This window comes from Tachyglossus aculeatus, chromosome 4, assembly GCF_015852505.1.
Source record: "Tachyglossus aculeatus isolate mTacAcu1 chromosome 4, mTacAcu1.pri, whole genome shotgun sequence".
NCBI classification, from domain to species: Eukaryota; Metazoa; Chordata; class Mammalia; order Monotremata; family Tachyglossidae; genus Tachyglossus; species Tachyglossus aculeatus.
The window spans coordinates 186484-210620 of record NC_052069.1 but is presented as its reverse complement, the minus strand read 5'-3'; the positions used below and the strand labels follow the sequence as shown (position 1 = coordinate 210620).

Here is a 24137-nt window from a genome sequence, read left to right as displayed (position 1 = left end):
ATCGTGGCTCAGTGGAAAGAGCCCGTGCTTTGGAGTCGGAGGTCGTGGGTTCAAATCCCACTCTGCTACTTGTCAGCTGTGGGACTTTGGGCAAGTCACTTCACTTCTCTGGGCCTCAGTTCCCTCATCTGGAAAATGGGGATGAAGACTGTGAGCCCATGTGGGACAACCTGATCACCTTGTAACCTCCCCAGCGCTTAGAACAGTGCTTTGCACATAGTAAGCGCTTAACAAATGCCATCATTATTATTATTATTGTTATGTGCGATTCTCCCCTTCTAGACTGTGAGCTCATTGTGGGTAGAGGATGCGTCTGCTTATTGTTGCATTGTATTTCCAAGGGCTTAGTGCAGTGCTTTGCACACAATTAGCGCTCAATAAATACGATTGAATATCCCACCTTCAGGACCTCTCTACATCGAACTTAAGCGCTTAGTACAGTGCTCTGCACACAGTAAGCGCTCAATAAATACGATTGATGATGATGATGATCGAACTACATTTACATCTCTCCTTGGATGCGCTCCCGTCACCTCAAACTTAACGTGTTCAAATCGGAGCTCCTTATCTTCCCACCCAAACCCTGTCCTCCCGACTTTCCCTTCACTGTAGACGCCACCACCATCCTTCCTGTTTCACAAGCCCGTAACTTTGGCGTTGTAGGAGAAGCAGCGTGGCTCAGTGGAAAGAGCCAAGGCTTTGGAGTCAGAGGTCATGGGTTCAAATCCCAGCTCCGCCAATTGTCAGCTGGGTGACTTTGGGCCAGTCACTTCACTTCTCTGGGCCTCAGTTCCCTTGTCTGTAAAATGGGGATGAAGACTGTGAGCCCCATGTGGGACAACCTTCTTCTTCTTCAGTCGTATTTATTGAGCTCTTACTGTGTGCAGAGCACTGTACTAAGCGCTTGGGAAGCCCAAGTCGGCAACATCTGGAGACGGTCCCTACCCAACAGTGGGCTCACAGTCTAGAAGTGATCCAGAACCCGTCGAGCCCCTTGGGAGCCTGTTAAGAGAAGCAGCATAGGAAAGAGCCCGGGCTTTGGAGTCCGAGGTCATGGGTTCAAATCCCGGCTCCGCCAATTGCAGCTGTGTGATTTGGGGCAAGTCACTTCACTTCTCTGGGCCTCAGTTCCCTCATCTGGACAACCTGATCACGTTGTAACCTCCCCAAACGCTTAGAATCAATCAATCAATCGTATTTATTCATCATCATCATCATCAATCGTATTTATTGAGCACTTACTGTGTGCAGAGCACTGTACTAAGCGCTTGGGAAGTCCAAGTTGGCAACATCTAGAGACAGTCCCTACCCAACAGTGGGCTCACAGTCTAAAAGTGGGAGACAGAGAACAAAACCAAACGTACTAACAAAATAAAATAAATAGAATAGATATGTCTTGCACGTGGTAAGAGCTTAATAAATGCCATGATTATTGTTATTATTATTATTATAGCCTTGACTCCTCTCTTTCATTCAATGCAGTTATTCAGTCCCTCACTAAATCCTGTCGGTTCCAACTTTCCGACATCACTAAAATCCATCCTTTCCTCTCCGTCCAAACTGCTACCCCGTTAAGACCATCCACTACGATCACTTCTCCTCTCCCGCCTTGATTACTGTATCAGCCTCCTTGCTGACCTCCCAGCCTCCCGTCTCTCCCCGCTCCTGTCCCGACTTTGCTCTGTCTCCCCCTTTTAGACTGTGAGCCCACTGTTGGGTAGGGACTGTCTCTCTATGTTGCCAACTTGGACTTCCCAAGCGCATAGTACAGTGCTCTGCACACAGTAAGCACTCAGTAAATACGATTGATGATGATGATGACTTTGCCGCTCAGTTCATTTTCCTACAGAAATGATCCGGACTTGTTTCCCCCCTCCTCAAGAACCTCCAGTGTTTGCCCACCCGCCTCCACACCAAAAACTCCTCCTGTTTGTTTTTAAAGCAGTCGATCCCCTTGCCCCCTCCCACTTCACCTCCCTACTCTTAGAGAAGCAGCGTGGCTCAGTGGCAAGAGCCCGGGCTTTGGAGTCAGGGGTTGTGGGTTCAAATCCCGGCTCCGCCACTTGTCAGCTGTGTGACTTTGGGCAAGTCACTTCACTTCTCTGGGCCTCAGTTCCCTCATGTGGAAAATGGGGATGAAGACTGTGAGCCCCACATGGGACAACCTCATCACCTTGTATCTACCCCATGCTTAGAACAGTGCTTTGCACATAGTAAGCGCTTAACAAATACCAACATTATTATTATTATTATTATTATTATTATTATTACTCTCCTACTCCAACCCAGCCTCTAATTTGTTCCTCTAATGCCCAACTTCTCCCTGGGCCTCCGCCACACCTGTCTCGCCCCCAACCCCTGGCCCACATCCTGCCTCTGGCCTGGTACGCCCTCCCTCCTCAAATCCCACAGACAATGACTCTCCCCACCGTATATATGTTTGTACATATTTATTACTCTATTTATTTATTTATGTATGTATGTATGTATGTATGTATTTATTTATTTATGTATTTATGTATTTATTTATTTATTTTCCTTGTACATATCTATTCTATTTATTTTATTTTGTTAGTATGTTTGGCTTTGTTCTCTGTCTCCCCCTTTTAGACTGTAAGCCCGCTGTTGGGTAGGGACTGTCGCTATATGTTGCCAACTTGTACTTCCCAAGCGCTTAGTACAGTGCTCAGCACACAGTAAGCGCTCAATAAATACGATTGAATGAATGAATGAATTTTGAAAACATGAAACGCGACAAAGCTTAATCGTAGAGAAACCTTTTTAACAACCGTCCTCCTAATGAACATCATCATCATCATAATCATCAATAGTATTTATTGAGCGCTTACTGTGTGCAGAGCACTGTACTAAGCGCTTGGGAAGTACAAACTGGCAACATATAGAGACAGTCCCTACCCAGCAGTGGGCATATGGATAAGCTATTTATTTAATTTATTTGTACATATCTATTCTATTTATTTTGTTAGTATGTTTGGTTTTGTTCTCTGTCTCCCCCTTTTAGACTGTGAGCCCACTGTTGGGTAGGGACTGTCTCTATATGTTGCCAATTTGTACTTCCCAAGCGCTTAGTACAGTGCTCTGCACATAGTAAGTGCTCAATAAATACGATTGATGATGATGATGATGATGAAAAAATGAATGCCGATGGCAATTTTCACTTGAAATGTTCTTTTGCGGGAACGTTTCTTATTCTTCCAATAGATTACCTGTTCCTCTGCAGTCACAGATCAGCTCCCACGAGTTTCCAGCAACCTTTCCCTTCAGGCAATCAGTCGCAGATTCACGGATGAAAAGTTGGTGAGCAAAGAGCACAAAATCACAAGCTCATGGAATTTCTCCCGCGGGACGAATCCTCGTTCAAATCCCAGAAGCTCGGAGCCCCGGGAAAGAGGCCGCGAGAAGAGACATCTCTCCCGACGGGAACATGATGGAAGTGAAGAGAGGGAAGCCAAGCAACTGAAAAGGGAACAGGAAAGGAAATTCGGGTCCATGGAGGAGGAGAAGGAGGAGGCGACGAGGAGTTTTCCAGCGAGGGGAGGTGGCAGCGGGATCGAATCCAAGTACGGCCACCGTCTTGGAAAGGCCTTGGAAAACCAGGCCTTTGACGTCGAGCGTCTGAGACACGAAGAGCGAAGGCAGTTGCTGGAAAATATCGAACAGGCAGCTGCTGTGGTGCTGACTCTGGTCTATCAGGATGGTTCTTCGCAGCTAAAACCCGACAAAGTTAGTTTGCCGTTTGTTTTCGCGTTTATTTTATTTGTTTGGCCCTTACTCTGTGCCCAATGCTGTTCTAAGCGTTGGGGTGGACGCAAGATCAAGTTGGACCCAGTCCCCGTTCCACATGCGGCGCCCAGCCTAAGTAGGAGGGAGAATCAGTCGATCGATCGATAATAATAATAATAATTGGCATTTGTTAAGCGCTTACTATGTGCAAAGCACTGGTCTAAGCGCTGGGGAGGATACCGGGTGATCAGGTGGTCCCACGGGGGGCTCACAGTCTTAATCCCTATTTTACAGATGAGGTCACGGAGGCCCCGAGAAGTTGCGACTTGCCCAAGATCACACAGCAGACATGTGGTGGAGTCGGGATTCGAACCCATGACCTCTGACTCCAAAGCCCGGGCTGTTTCCACTGAGCCCCGCTGCTTCTGATGGTATTTATTGAGTGCTTACCATGTGCAGAGCACTGTACTAAGCGCTTGGGAGAGTACGATACAACAGAATTAGCAGACACTTTCCCTGCCCCTAACGAGCTTCAGTCTAGAGGGGGAGACAGACGTTAATATGAATAAGTAATTTATAATATATAATTTCAATCAATCAATCAATCAGTCGTATTTATTGAGCGCTTACTGTGTGCAGAGCACTGTACTAAGCGCTTGGGAAGTCCAAGTTGGCAACATATAGAGACGGTCCCTACCCAACAGTGGGCTCACAGTCTAGAAGGGGGAGACAGCTAACAAAGCCAAACATACTAACAAAATAAAATAAATAGAATAGATATGTACAAGTAAAATAAATAAATAGAGTAATAAATATGTACAAACATATATACAGGTGATATACAAAGATTCTGTTTATTACATTGACAATGTACAACCATTCCTATTTACAATGCCCCCAAAGTATATAAATCACAATTTAACATTCCGCTACTCACAGCCGCTGTAGTTGAGGAGGTAGCTTTTATTAATGAAATAAACCGAAGCCACATTTCCCATCAGGTGCATCCTATCAAATAATTTACAAAGCAAAGATTAAAAATTCATGGTAAGATAAAAATTCATTGTAAGAATAGTAAGAACGAAGCGCTCAGGAGATGACAGTACAACAAAGCTGGTTGCCCACTAGGCGCTTACAGTCTGGAAGGGGAGACAGACGCGACTATAAAATGAAAAATTCCGCATTGGCCCTGAGGAAAGGGTGCAAATTCCAGGGCTGATGGACTTGTTTTTCCAACTTGTCCTTCCCAAGCGCTTAGTCCAGCGCTCTGCACACAGTAAGCGCTCAATAAATACGATTGATTGATTGTTTTCTGCAACACAGCAGTCGGCTTCTCCAGCAAGAGGAATCTTGGTGTTAATAAAGAGTCAGACCGGCAGGCTCGGGCCTTCCACCGCCAACACAGCCGCTGAGGATGAACTGGACGGACGCGACAGGCACGTTTTCCTGGGAATGGGACCCTCTTCGAAGTGGGGCCAGGAAGGCGAGGCGAATGATCGCTTCTCCAGGTAAAAGGGCGAAAACTAAAGTTGAATCTTTGGGAATCTCTTGAAACGCTGCTTCGAGGCCACGCTGCATTTTTTTTTTTTAAATGGCATTTATTAAACGCTTACTATGTGCAAAGCACTGTTCTAAGCACTGGGGAGTTTATAATAATAATAATAATGATGGCATTTATTAAGCGCTTACTATGTGCAAAGCACTGTTCTAAGCGCTGGGGAATTTACAAGGTGACCAGGTTGTCCCACGTGGGGCTCACCGTCTTAGTCCCCATTTTACAGACAAGGGAACTGAGGCCCAGAGAAGCGAAGTGACTTGCCCAAAGTCACACAGCTGACAAGTGGCAGAGCCGGGATTTGAACCGATGACCTCTGACTTCAGAGCCCGGGCTCTTTCCGCTGAGCCACGCTGCTTCCCAGCTTCCCATGGTGATCAGGCTGTCCCATGGGGGGCTCACAGTCTTAATCCCCATTTTACAGATGAGGGAACTGAGGCCCAGAGAAGCGAAGTGACTTGCCCAAAGTCACACAGCTGACAATTGGCCGAGCCGGATTCGAACCCATGAACTCTGACTCCAAAGCCCGGGCTCTTTCCACTGAGCCACGCTGCTTCTCCCCTAAGTGAACCAGGTTCCCCAGTTCTTTTAAATTTTGATTAGAATCGATCGATAATAATAATAATGGCGTTTATTAAGCACTTACTATGTGTGGAGCACGGTTCTAAGCGCTGGGGAGGTTACAAGGTGATCGGGTTGTCCCACCGGGGGCTCACAGCCTTAATTCCCATTTTACAGATGAGGGAACTGAGGCACAGAGAAGTTAAGTGACTTGCCCAGAGTCACACAACTTTGATCGATCAAAGTTATATATCGAGTCCTCGCCGTGTGCAGAACACTGTACTGAGCGATTGGAAGAATACGGTATAATAGAACTGGTAGACGTGATCCTTACAAGAAGCTTGCAGTCTGACGGGGGAGATAGGTATTAAAATACCTGTCCATGTGTTTTGTTTTGTTGTCTGTCTCCCCCTTCTAGACCGTGAGCCCACTGTTGGGTAGGGACCGTCTCTATATGTTGCCAACTTGTACTTCCCAAGCGCTTAGTACAGTGCTCCGCACACAGTAAGCGCTCAATAAATACGATCGAATGAAAATAAATTAGAGAGGGGAAATGGAGGAATGTTAAGATGTGCACGTAACTGCTGTGGGGTTGAGGGTGTGGTGAATATCAAGTGATTAAAGGGTACATATAATAATAATGATGGCATTTATTTAGCACTTACTATGTGCAAAGCACTGTTCTTAAGCGCTTAGTACAGTGCTTTACACACAGTAAGCGCTCAATAAATACGATTGATTGATTGGGGAGGTTACAAGGTGATCAGGTTGTCCCACGGGGGGCTCACATAAAATCCCCGTTTTATGAGAAGCAGCGTGGCTCAGTGGAAAGAGCCCGGGCTTTGGAGTCAGTGGCCATGGGTTCAAATCCAGGCTCCACCAATTGTCTTCTGTGTGACTTTGGGAAAGTCACTTAACTTCTCTGGGCCTCAGTTACCTCATCTGTAAAGTGGGGATTGACTGTGAGCCCCCCGTGGGACAACCTGATCACCTTGTAGCCTCCCCAGTGCTTAGAACATAGCGCTTAATAAATGCCATTATTATTATTATTATTATTATTATTTACAGATGAGGGAACTGAGGCCCAGAGAAGTGAAGTGACTTGCCCAAAGTCACACAGCTGACAGTTGGCGGAGCCGGGATTTGAACCCATGACCTCTGACTCCAAAGCCCGGGCTCTTTCCACTGAGCCACGCTGCTTCTCAGTCTACTTGGATGTCCCACCCACACCTCAAATTTAACATGCCCAAAACAGAACTCTTCATCATCATCATCATCATCATCAATCGTATTTATTGAGCGCTTACTGTGTGCAGAGCACTGTACTAAGCGCTTGGGAAGTACAAATTGGCAACATATAGAGACGGTCCCTACCCAACAGTGGGCTCACAGTCTAAAAGGGGGAGACAGAGAACAAAACCAAACATGCTAACAAAATAAAATAAATAGAATTGATAGGTACAAGTAGAATAAATAAATAACTAGAGTAATAAATCTGTACAAACATATATACATATATACAGGTGCTGTGGAAGGGAAGGAGGTAAGATGGGGGGGGATGGAGAGGGGGATGAGGGGGAGAGGAAGGAAGGGGCTCAGTCTGGGAAGGCCTCCTGGAGGAGGTGAGCTCTCAGTAAGGCCTTCATCTTCCAACCCTAACCTTGTCCTCCCCGTGACTTTCCCAACAGGGTCGACGACACCTCTATCCTCCCTGTTTCACCGGTCTGTAACCTTGGCATCACCTCTCGCATTCAAAAAAAGGTGTTCGGGTCTGTTCCAAATCCCATTTCTTCTAACACCGACCTACTTTGGGCAAGTCACTTCACTTCTCTGGGCCTCAGTTCCCTCAACTGTAAAATGGGGATAAAGGCTGTGAACCCCCCTGTGGGACAACCTGATCACCTTGTAACCTCCCCAGCGCTTAGAACAGTGCTTTGCACATAGTAAGCGCTTAATAAACGCCATCGTTATTATTATTATTATTCACTGCACCTTGATCTCATCTTTCTTGCTGCCACACTCTTGCCCACGTCCTTCTACTGGCCTGGAAACCTCCCCCTTCATGTATGACAGACCACTGCTCTTCCCACCTTCAAAGCTTTATTAAAATCCTATCCCAACTTGTACTTCCCAAGCGCTTAGTACAATCAATCAATCAATCAATCAATCGTATTTATTGAGCGCTTACTATGTGCAGAGCACTGTACTAAGCGCTTGGGAAGTACAAATTGGCAACACATAGAGACAGTCCCTACCCAACAGTGGGCTCACAGTCTAAAAGGGGGAGACAGAGAACAGAACCAAACATACCAACAAAATAAAATAGGATAGAAATGTACAAGTAAAATAAATAAATAAATAAATAGAGTAATAAATATGTACAACCATATATACATATATACAGGTGCTATGGGGAAGGGAAGGAGGTAAGATGGGGGGATGGAGAGGGGGACGAGGGGGAGAGGAAGGAAGGGGCTCAGTCTGGGAAGGCCTCCTGGAGGAGGTGAGCTCTCAGCAGGGCCTTGAAGGGAGGAAGAGAGCTAGCTTGGTGGAGGGGCAGAGGGAGGGCATTCCAGGCCCGGGGGATGACGTGGGCCGGGGGTCGACAGCGGGACAGGCGAGAACGAGGCTAACGGTGAGGAGATTAGTGGCGGAGGAGCGGAGGGTGCGGGCTGGGCTGGAGAAGGAGAGAAGGGAGGGGAGGTAGGAGGGGGCGAGGGGATGGAAGGACAGCCTGGAAGCCCAGGGTGAGGAGTTTCTGCCTGATGCGCAGATTGATTGGTAGCCACTGGAGATTTTTGAGGAGGGGAGTAATATGCCCAGAGCGTTTCTGGACAAAGATAATCCGGGCAGCAGCATGAAGTATGGATTGAAGTGGAGAGAGACACGAGGATGGGAGATCAGAGAGAAGGCTGGTGCAGTAGTCCAGATGGGATAGGATGAGAGCTTGAAGGAGCAGGGTAGCAGTTTGGATGGAGAGGAAAGGGCGGATCTTGGCAATGTTGCGGAGCTGAGACCGGCAGGTTTTGGTGACGGCTTGGATGTGAGGGGTGAATGAGAGAGCGGAGTCGAGGATGACACCAAGGTTGCGGGCTTGTGAGACGGGAAGGATGGTAGTGCCGTCAACGGAGATGGGAAAGTCAGGGAGAGGACAAGGTTTGGGAGGGAAGACAAGGAGCTCAGTCTTCGACATGTTGAGCTTTAGGTGGCGGGCGGACATCCAGATGGAGATGTCCTGAAGGCAGGAGGAGATGCGAGCCTGGAGGGAGGGGGAGAGAGCAGGGGCAGAGATGGAGATCTGGGTGTCATCGGCGTAGAGATGATAGTTGAAGCCGTGGGAGCGAATGAGGTCACCAAGGGAGTGAGTGTAGATTGAGAACAGAAGGGGACCAAGCACTGAACCTTGGGGACACCCCCACAGTAAGGGGATGGGAGGGGGAGGAGGAGCCTGCAAAAGAGACTGAGAAAGAATGACCGGAGAGATAAGAGGAGAACCAGGAGAGGACGGAGTCTGTGAAGCCAAGGTCAGATAGCGTGTTGAGGAGAAGGGGGTGGTCCACAGTGTCAAAGGCAGCTGAGAGGTCAAGGAGGATTAGGACAGAATATGAGCCGTTGGATTTGGCAAGCAGGAGGTCATTGGTGACCTTTGAGAGGGCAGTTTCCGTGGAGTGAAGGGGACGGAAGCCAGACTGGAGGGGGTCGAGGAGGGAGTTGTCGTTGAGGAATTCTAGGCAGCGCGTGTAGACAACTCGTTCAAGGAGTTTGGAAAGGAATGGTAGGAGGGATATGGGACGATAACTAGAAGGTGAGGTGGGGTCAAGAGAGGGTTTTTTTAGGATGGGAGAGACATGGGCATGTTTGAAGGCAGAGGGGAAGGAACCAGTGGAGAGTGAGCGGTTGAAGATGGAAGTTAAGGAGGGGAGAAGGGATGGAGCGAGAGATTTCATAAGATGAGAGGGAATGGGGTCAGAAGCACAGGTGGCCGGAGTAGCACTTGAGAGGAGGGAGGAGAGTTCCTCTGAGGATACCGCTGGGAAGGATGGGAGAGTAGCAGAGAGTGTTGAGAGCCGGGGGGATGGAGAAAGGGGCGAAGAGACTTTGGGGAGGTCGGACCTGATGGATTTAATTTTGTCAATGAAGTAGGAGGCCAGATCGTTGGGGGTGAGGGAAGGAGGAGGGGGAGGAACCGGGGGCCTGAGAAGGGAGTTGAATGTACGGAAGAGCTGGCGGGGGTGATGGGCATGGGTGTCAATAAGGGAGGAGAAATAGTTTTGTCTGGCAGAAGAGAGGGCTGAGTTAAGGCAGGAAAGGATAAACTTGAAGTGAACGAGGTTGGCATGGTGTTTAGACTTTCGCCAGCAGCGTTCGGCAGCTCGAGCATAAGAGCGAAGGAGGCGGACAGTGGCAGTGATCCAGGGCTGTGGGTTAGTGGCGCGAGAGCGGCGAACGGAAAGGGGAGCGAGGGAGTCTAGCTGAGTAGAAAGGGTAGAGTTGAGAGCAGTAATCTGATCATCAAGACTGGTTAGAGAGGAGAGGGCGGCGAGGTGGGGTGTGAGGCACTCCGAAAGATGGGTGGGGTCCAGAAAGCGGAGATCTCTGTGAGGGAGTAATACGGATTTACAGGGGAAAGGAGTGTGAGTGAGGAGGCAGGTGAGAAGATTATGATCAGAGAGAGGGATTACAGAGTTGGTGAGGGTGGACACAGTGCAGCGGTAGGAGATGATGACGTCGAGGGTATGACCAAGTTGGTGAGTGGGCGAGGTGGGGTGGAGGAAGAGGTTGGCAGCGTCAAGGAGAGATAGAAGGCGGGCGGCAGAGGAGTCGTTAGGGATATCCATGTGGATGTTGAAGTCTCCGAGGATCAGAGTGGGCATGGAGAAGGAGAGAAGGAAGGTGAGGAAGGGGTCAAAGTCGTTAAAGAAGTTGGAAGTGGGGCCGGGAGGGCGGTAGATGACGGCTACAAGAATCTGGAGGGGGTGGTAGAGGCGAATAATGTGGGCTTCAAAGGAAGGGAAGGAAAGGGAAGGGGGAGGAGGGATAGTGCGAAAGCGACATTGGGGGGCGAGAAGGAAACCGACACCTCCTCCTTTTCCGGTGAGTCTGGGGGAGTGGGAGAAGAAGAGGCCTGCACTGCAGAGAGCAGCAGAAGAGACCGTGTCGTCCGGCGACAGCCATGTTTCAGTTAGGGCGAGGAGGAGTAGAGAACTGGAAAGGAAAAGGTCCAGGATGAAAGGGGTCTTACTTAAAACGGAGCGGGGGTTCCAGAGGCCACACTTGGCAGCAGCTGTCGAGGGTGGGGAGGGAGGGGGAAGGGTGCGAGGGGTGGGGAGGGTTTGGATTGGGATGAGTTGGCGGGGGCCTGGGCGGGGAGAGTGGGAAGGGGGGTGGCGATGGGAAAGGAGAACTGGGATGGGGTGGGGGCGGGGAGAAGGGGAGGGAGGGGGCCAGGAGGGAGAGGCGGAGGACCTGCGCTGGTACAGAGGAATCCTTGGTAGGGGGTGAGGGGGAGCGGTCTTGGTGGGTAAGAGGGAGGGAAACAGCTGGGTGGGAGAGGGGAAGGGGAAGGTGAGGAATGGGAATGGCAGTTGGGAGCAAGGGAACTGAAAGTTCATGGTGAGGTCAGCAGGGCGAGTGACAGTACAGCGCGGGGGGTTAACAATTGAGATGCAGAAGCAATAAAACAGTAGCAATGATAAAAGTAGGTGATGGCATCACAGGGTGTAGTTAAGCAATCAATATGCTACGGCAATAATAGAATTGGCAGATAATGATGCCACAGAGAGCAGATACAAACTATTGATAAATTATCATCATCATCATCATCAATCGTATTTATTGAGCGCTTACTATGTGCAGAGCACTGTACTAAGCGCTTGGGAAGTACAAATTGGCAACATCTAGAGACAGTCCCTACCCAACAGTGGGCTCACAGTCTAAAAGGGAGAGACGGAGAACAAAACCAAACATACTAACAAAATAAAATAAATAGAATAGATATGTACAAGTAAAATAAATAAATAGAGTAATAAATATGTTCAAACATATATACATATACACAGGTGCTGTGGGGAAGGGAAGGAGGTAAGATGGGGGGGATGAAGAGGGGGACGAGGGGAAGAGGAAGGAAGGGGCTCAGTTAGGCCTGGTAGAAGGGAGGGCACATAGGGTGGGGAACAGAGGGGTTGGTCAGGGAAAATGTCTTGGAGGAGATCAATCAATCAATCGTATTTATTGAGCGCTTACTGTGTGCAGAGCACTGTACTAAGCGCTTGGGAAGTACAAGTTGGGATAGGATTTTAATAAAGCTTTGAAGGGTACATATACATATACATACATTGATTGATTGATCTCCTCCAAGACATTTTCCCTGACACCCTATGTGCCCTCCCTTCTACCAGGCCTAATTTATCAATCAATCGTATTTATTGAGCGCTTACTGTGTGCAGAGCACTGTACTAAGCGCTAATTTCTGTCTCATCCTCTAGACTGCAAACTCCATGAGGGCGGGGGTCATATCTACCAACTGTACTGCACTGTACGCTCAAAAGTCCCCTGTACAGTGCCCTGCACAAGTAAGTGATCAATAAATACCACTGATTGATTGGTCTGTTTGTGAATCTCTGACAGCACCGACAGAGGTGACAAACACTTAATTACTCTTCCTGTGGTCCAAATAACTAAGCACCATCAAGCTGTTTCTGACCTGATAATAATAATAATAATAATAATGGCATTTATTAAGCGCTTACTATGTGCTTGTTCTAAGCACTGTTTTTTTTGATGGCATTTATTAAGCGCTTACTATGTGCAAAGCACTTTTCTAAGTGCTGGGGTAGATACAAGGTGATCAGGTTGTCCCACGGGGGGCTCACAGCCTTGATCCCCATTTTACAGATGAGGTAACTGAGGCCCGGAGAAGTGAAGTGACTTGCCCAAAGTCATACAGCTGACAATTGGCAGAGCTGGGATTCGAACCCATGACCTCTGACTCCAAAGCCCGGGCTCTTTCCACTGAGCCATGCTGCTTCTGTTTTAAGCTCTGGGGGGGGATACAAGGTGATCAGGTTGTCCCACGTGTCCATAATAATTATGGACATTAATGGACATTAATATTACCCCAGATTACCCAATAATAATAATAATAATAATAATGATAATGATGGCATTTGTTAAGCACTTACTATGTGCAGAGCACTGTTCTAAGCGCTGGGGGGGGATACAAGGTGATCAAGTTGCCCCACGTGGGGCTCACAGTCTTAATCCCCATTGTACAGATGAGGTAACTGAGGCTCAGAGAAATTAAGTGACTTGCCCAAGGTCACACAGCAGACATTAATATTACCCAATAATATTATTGTCCATCTGTCCCATTTTACAGATGGGGGAACTGAGGCTCAGAGAAGTTAAGTGACTTGCCCAAGGTCACACAGCAGACATGTGGCGGAGCCGGGATTTGAACCCATGTTCTCTGACTCCAAAGCCCGGGCTCTTTCTACTGAGCCATGCTGCTTCTCTAATTATCTTCCCCAGTGCTTAGAATAATAGTGATGGTATTTATTAAGCACCTACTATGTGCCAAGCACTGTTCTAAGCGCTGGGGCAGATAGAAGGTCATCAGGAAGTCATCATCATCAATCGTATTTATGGAGCGCTTACTGTGTGCAGAGCACTGTACTAAGCGCTTGGGAAGTACAAGTTGGCAACATCTAGAGACAGTCCCTACCCAACAGCGGGCTCACAGTCTAAAAGGGGGAGAGAGAGAACAAAACCAAACATACTAACAAAATAAAATAAATAGAATAGATATGTACAAGTAAAATAAATAAATAAATAAATAAATAGAGTAATAAATATGTACAAACATATATCCATATATACAGGTGCTGTGGGGAAGGGAAGGAGGTAAGATGGGGGGATGGAGAGGGGGATGAGGGGGAGAGGAAGGAAGTCCCACGTGGGGCTCAGTCTCAATCCCCATTTTGCAGGTGAGGTAACTGAGGCACAGAGAAGGGAAGCAACTTGCCCCAAGTCACACAACTGGCAAGTGGCGGAGCCAGGATTCGAACCCATGACCTCTGACTCCCGAGCCCCTGCTCTTTCCCCTGAGCCACGCTGCTTCTCAGAACAGTGCGTCTTAGAACACACAGTCAGTGCTTAACAAATCATCATCATCAATCGTATTTATTGAGCGCTTACTGTGTGCAGAGCACTGGACTAAGCGCTTGGGAAGTACAAGTTGGCAACATATAGAGACGGTCCCTACCCAGCAGTGGGCTCACAGTCTAAAACAAATGCCACAGTCGTCATTATTAATTATTATTATTATCAAATATCAACCTCTGGGGTAGCAGTTAAGCATCTTAGAGCATTTGTTTTCCAGGTTACCAATGTAATAAATGACTCATTCATTCATTCATTCAATCGTATTTATTGAGCGCTTACTGTGTGCAGAGCACTGTACTAAGCGCTTGGGAAGTACAGCATGCAGAGCACTGTACTAAGCGCTTGGGAAAGTACAATACAGCAATAAAGAGTGACGATCCCTGTCCGCAACAAATTTCATCATCAATCGTATTTATTGAGCGCTTACTATGTGCAGAGCACTGTACTAAGCGCTTGGGAAGTACAAATTGGCAACATAGAGAGACGGTCCCTACCCAACAGTGGGCTCACAGTCTAGAAGGGGGATGTGACTTGCCCTCTCCATCCCCCCATCTTACCTCCTTCCCTTCCCCACAGCACCTGTATATATGTATATATGTTTGTACATATTTATTACTCTATTTATTTATTTATTTTATTTGTACATATCTATTCTATTTATTTTATTTTGTTAGTATGTTTGGTTTTGTTCTCTGTCTCCCCCTTTTAGACTGTGAGCCCACTGTTGGGTAGGGACTGTCTCTCTATGTTGCCAATTTGTACTTCCCAAGCGCTTAGTACAGTGCTCTGCACATAGTAAGCGCTCAATAAATACGATTGATGATGATGATTATTATTATCAAATATCAACCTCTGGGGTAGCAGTTAAGCATCTTAGAGCATTTGTTTTCCAGGTTACCAATGTAATAAATGACTCATTCATTCATTCATTCAGTCGTATTTATTGAGCGCTTACTGTGTGCAGAGCACTGTACTAAGCGCTTGGGAAGTCCAAGTCGGCAACATAGAGAGACGGCCCCTACCCAACAGTGGGCTCACAGTCTAGAAGGGGGATGTGGACATTCAGAGCTGTTTTTGAGAAGGAAACAAATAATACTTGGAAAGAGCCCCGGCTTGGGAGTCAGAGGTCATGGGTTCAAATCCCAGCTCCAGCCGCCTGTCAGCTGGGTGACCTTGGGCGAGTCACTTCACTTCTCTGCGCCTCAGTGACCTCATCTGTAAAAATGGGGATTAAGACGGCGAGCCCCACGTGGGACAACCTCATCACCTCGTATCCTCCCCAGCGCTTAGAACAGTGCTTTGCACATAGTAAGCGCTTACCAAATGCCATCATTATTATTATTATTACTACTACTACTACCAAAGGCATTCATGAAGAGTGTGCTCTGTGCAGCGTGGCTGGTGGGAAGCGGCGATTCATGTCTTTTTTATCTTGCAGGAAAGTGCTGTTTCAAATACTAAAGTGTGCAAGTCCAGTTATTTGCTTTAATGCGAAGGATTTTTTAAGAACTGTCCTGCAGAGCTCCGGCCGTGAGATCACCTGGAAACAAGGTGAGCTGCAGTTTTTGTAACGGGCTTCGTGAAATGGCTTTTTTTTTTTAACTTCAGCGGGCAGAAGAGCCGGCACGTTGTGTGGGGTGCTCACACAAGCCCCACAGCCCCCACGTACATATCCGTAATTTATTTATTTAGATTATTGTCAGTCTCCCCTTCTAATTACTTGTACATATCTATTCTGTGTATTTTATTGTGTTAATATGTTTGGTTTTCTTCTCTGTCTCCCCCTTCTCGACTGTGAGCCCACTGTTGGGTAGGGACCGGCTCTATAGGTTGCCAACTTGGACTTCCCAAGCACTTAGTACAGTGCTCCCCTTCTAATTACTTGTACATATCTATTCTATGTATTTTATTGTGTTAATACGTTTGGTTTTGTTGTCTGTCTCCCCCTTCTCGACTGTGAGCCCACTGTTGGGTAGGGACCGGCTCTATAGGTTGCCAACTTGGACTTCCCAAGCGCTTAGTACAGTGCTCCCCATTTAATTACTTGTACCTATCTATTCTGTGTATTTTATTGTGTTAATATGTTTGGTTTTGTTGTCTGTCTCCCCCTTCTCGACTGTGAGCCCGCTGTTGGGTAGGGACCGGCTCTATATATTGCTAACTTGGACTTCCCAAGTGCTTAGTACAGTGCTCCCCTTCTAATTACTTGTACCTATCTATTCTATGTATTTTATTGTGTTAGTATGTTTGGTTTTGTTGTCTGTCTCCCCCTTCTATAATAATAATAATAATAATAATGATGGCATTTATTAAGCGCTTACTATGTGCAAAGCACTGTTCTAAGCACTTGGGAAGTTACAAGGTGATCAGGTTGTCCCACGGGGGGCTCACAGTCTTAATCCCCATTTTCCAGATGTGGGAGCTGAGGCGCAGAGAAGTGAAGTGACTTGCCCAAAGTCACACAGCTGACAGTTGGCGGAGCTGGGATTTGAACCCATGACCTCTGCCTCCAAAGCCCGGGCTCTTTCCAGGGAGCCACGCTGCTTCTCCGTTCTTCTAGACTGTGAGCCCACTGTTGGGTAGGGACTGGCTCTATATGTTGCCAACTTGGACTTCCCAAGCGCTTAGTACAGTGCTCCCCTTCTAATTACTTGTATATATCTATTCTATGTATTTTATTGTGTTAATATGTTTGGTTTTGTTGTCTGTCTCCCCCTTCTAGACTGTGAGCCCGCTGTTGGGTAGGGACCGGCTCTATATGTTGCCAACTTGGACTTCCCAAGCGCTTAGTACAGTGCTCCCCTTCTAATTACTTGTACCTATCTATTCTATGTATTTTATTGTGTTAGTATGTTTGGTTTTGTTGTCTGTCTCCCCCTTCTCGACTGTGAGCCCACTGTTGGGTAGGGACCGGTTCTATATGTTGCCAACTTGGACTTGCCAAGCGCTTAGTACAGTGCTGTGCACACAGTAAGCGCTCAATAAATACGATTTGATTGATTGATTGATGGGAGGCGTTAAGGGCGTCGGGGAGGGAGGGTGGACGAGGGGAAACTGCTCTCATGTTTTTTCCAGTGCTTAGAACAGTGCTTTGCACATAATAAGCGCTTGACAAATTATCCTCCTCCCCCTCTCCATCCCCCCCGCCTTACCTCCTTCCCTTCCCCACAGCACCTGTATAGATGTATATATGTTTGTACATATTTATTACTCTATTTATTTATTTTACTTGTACATATCTACTCTATTTTATTTTGTTAATATGTTTTGTTTTGTTGTCTGTCTCCCCCTTCTAGACTGTGAGCCCACTGTTGGGTAGGGACTGTCTCTATATGTTGCCACTTTGTACTTCCCAAGCGCTTAGTACAGTGCTCTGCACATAGTAAGCGCTCAATAAATACGATTGATTGATTGATTATTTACATTAATGTCAGTCTCCCCTTCTAATAATAATAAATAAATAACCATGCAGGACAGGTTGTCCCCCGTGGGGCTCACAGTCTTCATCCCCATTTTCCAGATGAGGGCACTGAGGCTCAGAGAAGGGAAGTGACTTGCCCAAGGTCACACAGCAGACAGGTGAGCCCACTGTTGGGTAGGGACTGTCTCTATATGTTGCCAACTTGTACTTCCTAAGCGCTTAGTACAGTGCTCTGCACACAGTAAGCGCTCAATAGATATGATTGATTGATTGATGTGGCGGAGCTGGGATTCGAACCCATGACCTCTGACTCCAAAGCCCGGGCTCTTTCCATTGAGCCACGCTGCTTCTCTAGAATGTAAAGTTGTGGTCAGGGAACGTGTCTGTTAGATTGTTATATTGTACTCTCCCAGGTGCTTAGTGCGGTTCTCTGTGAACAGTAAGTGCTCAATAAATAGGAGTGACTGATTAATTAGACACTATAATAATAATAATAATAATAGCATTTATTAAGCACTTACTATGTGCAAAGCACTGTTCTAAACGCTGGGGAGGTTACAAGGTGATCAGGTTGTCCCACGGGGGACTTACAGTCTTAATCCCCGTTTTACAGATGAGGGAACTGAGGCCCAGAGAAGTGAAGTAACCTGCCCAAAGTCACACAGCTGACAATAGCGTGGCTCATCGGAAAGAGCCCGGGCTTTGGAGCCAGAGGTGGTGGGTTCAAATCCCGGCTCCGCCGACTGTCAGCTGGGTGACTTCGGGCAAGTCGCTTCACTTCTCTGGGCCTCAGTTCCCTCATCTGGAAAATGGGGATGAAGACCGTGAGCCCCCCGTGGGACAACCTGATCACCTTGTAATCTCCCCAGCGCTTAGAACAGTGCTTTGCACAGAGTAAGCGCTTAATAAATGCCATCATCATCATCATCATCAATCGTATTTACTGAGCACTTACTGTGTGCAGAGCACTGTACTAAGCGCTTGGGAAGTACAAGTTGGCAACATTATTATTATTATTATTATTATTATTAATTGGCAGGGTCAGGATTTGAACCCATGACCTCTGACTCCAAAGCCCGGGTTCTTTCCACCGAGCTAGCGTCTGCCTCCCCTTTTAGAGGACAGGAATCATATTTACTAACACTATCGTCCTCTCCCGGGCGAATATTCTGTATCGTGCCCTGCGTAGAGTGGGTCCGCACTGATTGTCTTTTGGCTCCACATTCTTGGACAGGGAGTTTACGGGTAATAAGAATAATTCCGGTGTCTGTTAAGCGCTTACTATGTGCCAGGCACTGTACTAAGCGCTGGGGTGGACACGAGCCAATCGGGTTGAACACAGTCCCTGTCCCACGTGGGGCTCGCAGTCTCGATCCCCATTTTACAGGTGAGGTCACCGAGGCCCGGAGAATCAATCAATCGTATTTATTGAGCGCTTACTGTGTGCAGAGCACTGTACTAAGCGGTTGGGAAGTACAAGTTGGCAACATATAGAGCCGGTCCCTACCCGACAGTGGGCTCACAGTCTAGAAGGGAAGTGACTTGCCCAAGGTCGCACGGCAGACAAGTGGCAGAGCCGGGATTAAAACCTTCTGCTTCCCAGGCCCGGGCTCTATGCATTATTCATTCATTCATTCATTCATTCACTGAATCACATTTATTGAGCGCTTACTGTGTGCAGAGCACTGTACTAAACGCTTGGGAAGTACAATAATAATAATAATAATAATAATGGCATTTATTAAGCGCTTACTATGTGCAAAGCACTGTTCTAAACGAGAAGGAAAGTGACTTGCCCAAGGTCACACAGCAGACAAGTGGCAGAGCCGGGATTAGAACCTTCTGCTTCCCAGGCCCGGGCTCTATCCATTAGTCATTCATTCATTCACTGAATCGTATTTATTGAGCGCTTACTGTGTGCAGAGCACTGTACTAAGCGCTTGGGAAGTACAATAATAATAATAATGATGGCATTTATTAAACGCTTACTATGTGCAAAGCACCGTTCTATCAACCAATCAATCGTATTTATTGAGCACTTACTGTGTGCAGAGCACTGGACTAAGCGCTTGGGAAGTACAATAATACTAATAATAATAATAACAGATTTGATCATCATCATCATCATCATCAATCGTATTTATTGAGCGCTTACTGTGTGCAGAGCACTGGACTAAGCGCTTGGGAAGTATAATAATAATAATAATAATGATGGCATTGATTAAGCGCTTACTATGTGCAAAGCACTGTTCTAAACGAGAAGGAAAGTGACTTGCCCAAGGTCACACAGCAGACAAGTGGCAGAGCCGGGATTAGAACCTTCTGCTTCCCAGGCCCGGGCTCTATCCATTAGTCATTCATTCATTCATTGAATCGTATTTATTGAGCGCTTACTGTGTGCAGAGCACTGGACTAAGCGCTTGGGAAGTACAATAATAACAATAATAATAATAATAATAATAATAATAATAATAATGGCATTGATTAAGCACTTACTATGTGCAAAGCACTGTTCTAAACGAGAAGTGAAGTGACTTGCCCAAGGTCGCACAGCAGACAAGTGGCAGAGCCGGGATTAGAACCTTCTGATTCCCAGGCCCGGGCTCTATCCATTAGTCATTCATTCATTCACTGAATCGCATTTATTGAGCGCTTACTGTGTGCAGAGCACTGGACTAAGCGCTTGGGAAGTATAATAATAATAATAATAATAATAATAATAATAATAATAATAATATGATGGCATTTATTAAGTGCTTACTATATGCAAAGCACTGTTCTAAACGAGAAGGGAAGTGACTTGCCCAAGGTCGCACAGCAGACAAGTGGCAGAGCCGGGATTAGAACCCTCTGCTTCCCAGGCCCGGGCTCTATCCATTAGTCATTCATTCATTCATTGAATCGTATTTATTGAGCACTTACTGTGAAAAGAGCACTGTACTAAGCGCTTGGGAAGTATAATAATAATAATAATGATAATAATGATAATAATAATAATAATGATATGATGGCATTTATTAAGTGCTTACTATGTGCAAAGCACAGTTCTAAACGAGAAGTGAAGTGACTTGCCCAAGGTCGCACAGCAGACAAGTGGCAGAGCCGGGATTAGAACCTTCTGCTTCCCAGGCCCGGGCTCTATCCATTAGTCATTCATTCATTCATTGAATCGTATTTATTGAGCGCTTACTGTGTGCAGAGCACTGGACTAACCGCTTGGGAAGTACAATAAAATAATAATAATAATAATAATGATAATAACAATAACAATAACAATAATAATGATGGCATTTATTAAGCGCTTACTATGTGCAAAGCACTGTTCTAAACGAGAAGTGAAGTGACTTGCCCAAGGTCGCACAGCAGACAAGTGGCAGAGCCGGGATTAGAACCTTCTGATTCCCAGGCCCGGGCTCTATCCATTAGTCAATCATTCATTCACTGAATCACATTTATTGAGCGCTTACTGTGTGCAGAGCGCTGGACTAAGCGCTTGGGAATAATAATAATAATAATAATAATAATAATAATATGATGGTATTTATTAAGCGTTTACTATGTGCAAAGCACAGTTCTAAACGAGAAGGGAAGTGACTTGCCCAAGGTCGCACAGCAGACAAGTGGCAGAGCCGGGATTAGAACCTTCTGCTTCCCAGGCCCGGGCTCTATCCATTAGTCATTCATTCATTCACTGAATCGCATTTATTGAGCGCTTACTGTGTGCAGAGCACTGGACTAAGCGCTTGGGAAGTACAATAATAATAATAATGATGGTATTTATTAGGCGCTTACTATGTGCAAAGCACCGTTCTGTCAACCAATCAATCGTATTTATTGAGCGCTTACTGTGTGCAGAGCACTGGACTAAGCGCTTGGGAAGTACAATAATAATAATAATAATAATGATGGCATTTATTAAGCGCTTACTATGTTCAAAGCACTGTTCTAAACGAGAAGTGAAGTGACTTGCCCAAGGTCACACAGCAGACAAGTGGCAGAGCCGGGATTAGAACCTTCTGCTTCCCAGGCCTGGGCTCTATCCATTAGTCATTCATTCATTCACTGAATCGTATTTATTGAGTGCTTACTGTGTGCAGAGCACTGGACTAAGTGCTTGGGAAGTACAATAATAATAATAATAATAATAATAATAATGGTATTGATTAAGCACTTACTATGTGCAAAGCACTGTTCTAAACGAGAAGTGAAGTGACTTGCCCAAGGTCGCACAGCAGACAAGTGGCAGAGCCGGGATTAGAACCTTCTGCTTCCCAGGCCCGGGCTCTATCCATTAGTCATTCATTCATTCACTGAATCGCATTTATTGAGCGCTTACTGTGTGCAGAGCACTGGACTAAGCGCTTGGGAAGTACAATAATAATAATAATAATAATAATAATAATAATAATAATAATAATAATAATAATAACATGATGGCATTTATTAAGCACTTACTATGTGCAAAGAACTGTTCTAAACGAGAAGGGAAGTGACTTGCCCAAGGTCGCACAGCAGACAAGTGGCAGAGCCGGGATTAGAACCTTCTGCTTCCCAGGCCCGGGCTCTATCCATTAGTCATTCATTCATTCACTGAATCGCATTTATTGAGCGCTTACTGTGTGCAGAGCACTGGACTAAGCGCTTGGGAAGTACAATAATAATAATAATAATAATAATAATAATAATAATGATATGATGGCATTTATTAAGCACTTACTATGTGCAAAGAACTGTTCTAAACGAGAAGGGAAGTGACTTGCCCAAGGTCGCACAGCAGACAAGTGGCAGAGCCGGGATTAGAACCCTCTGCTTCCCAGGCCCGAGCTCTATCCATTATTCATTCATTCATTCACTGAATCGCATTTATTGAGCGCTTACTGTGTGCAGAGCACTGGACTAAGCGCTTGGGAAGTACAATAATAATAATAATGATGGCATTTATTAAACGCTTACTATGTGCAAAGCACCGTTCTATCAACCAATCAATCGTATTTATTGAGCACTTACTGTGTGCAGAGCACTGGACTAAGCGCTTGGGAAGTACAATAATACTACTAATAATAATAACAGATTTGATCATCATCATCATCATCATCAATCGTATTTATTGAGTGCTTACTGTGTGCAGAGCACTGGACTAAGCGCTTGGGAAGTATAATAATAATAATAATAATAATAATGATGGCATTGATTAAGCGCTTACTATGTGCAAAGCACTGTTCTAAACGAGAAGGAAAGTGACTTGCCCAAGGTCACACAGCAGACAAGTGGCAGAGCCGGGATTAGAACCTTCTGCTTCCCAGGCCCGGGCTCTATCCATTAGTCATTCATTCATTCATTGAATCGTATTTATTGAGCGCTTACTGTGTGCAGAGCACTGTACTAAGCGCTTGGGAAGTACAATAATAATAATAATGATGGCATTTATTAAACGCTTACTATGTGCAAAGCACCGTTCTATCAACCAATCAATCGTATTTATTGAGCGCTTACTGTGTGCAGAGCACTGGACTAAGCGCTTGGGAAGTACAATAATACTAATAATAATAATAACAGATTTGATCATCATCATCATCATCATCAATCGTATTTATTGAGCGCTTACTGTGTGCAGAGCACTGGACTAAGCGCTTGGGAAGTATAATAATAATAATAATAATGATGGCATTGATTAAGCGCTTACTATGTGCAAAGCGCTGTTCTAAACGAGAAGGAAAGTGACTTGCCCAAGGTCACACAGCAGACAAGTGGCAGAGCCGGGATTAAAACCTTCTGCTTCCCAGGCCCGGGCTCTATCCACTAGTCATTCATTCATTCACTGAATCGTATTTATTGAGCGCTTACTGTGTGCAGAGCACTGGACTAAGCGCTTGGGAATTAAAATAATAATAATAATAATAATAATAATAACAGATTTGATCATCATCATCATCATCAATCGTATTTATTGAGCACTTACTGTGTGCAGAGCACTGGACTAAGCGCTTGGGAAGTATAATAATAATAATAATGATGGCATTGATTAAGCGCTTACTATGTGCAAAGCACTGTTCTAAACGAGAAGTGAAGTGACTTGCCCAAGGTCACACAGCAGACAAGTGGCAGAGCCGGGATTAGAACCCTCTGCTTCCCAGGCCCGGGCTCTATCCATTAGTCATTCATTCATTCATTGAATCGTATTTATTGAGCGCTTACTGTGTGCAGAGCACTGGACTAAGCGCTTGGGAAGTACAATAATAATAATAATAATGATGGCATTTATTAAGCGCTTACTATGTGCAAAGCACCTTTCTATCAATAAATCAATCGCATTTATTAAGTGCTCACTGTGTGCAGAGCACTGGACTAAGCGCTTGGGAAGTACAAGTTGGCAAGTTCTAAGTGCTGGGGAGGCTACAAGGCGATCAGGTTGTCCCACGGGGGGCTCACAGTCTTCATCCCCATTTTACAGATGAGGGAACTGAGGCCCAGAGAAGTGAAGTTGCCAATTGTGTTGCCAATTTGTACTTCCCAAGCGCTTAGTACAGTGCTCTGCACATAGTAAGCGCTCAATAAATACGATTGATTGATTGATTTGATTGAAGTGCCTTGCCCAAACTCACACAGCTGACAATTGGCAGAGCCGGGATTTGAACCCATGACCTCGGACTCCAAAGCCCGGGCTCTTTTCCACTGAGCCACGTACAAGTTGAC

The 24137-nt window shown here is 46.0% G+C and overlaps 1 protein-coding gene across 1 annotated transcript in view; it reads left to right on the top strand.

Moving 5' to 3' along the window:
- The first annotated feature begins 1851 nt into the window (after positions 1-1851).
- The window catches only part of POLN (DNA polymerase nu), a 197288-nt gene continuing 175002 nt past the window's right edge, over positions 1852-24137 (top strand). The window contains exons 1-4 of the mRNA XM_038744811.1: positions 1852-1944; positions 3223-3744; positions 5110-5252; positions 15462-15574. Of these exons, the coding sequence (XP_038600739.1) occupies positions 1852-1944; positions 3223-3744; positions 5110-5252; positions 15462-15574 (871 nt within the window). The remainder of the gene's footprint in view (positions 1945-3222; positions 3745-5109; positions 5253-15461; positions 15575-24137) is intronic.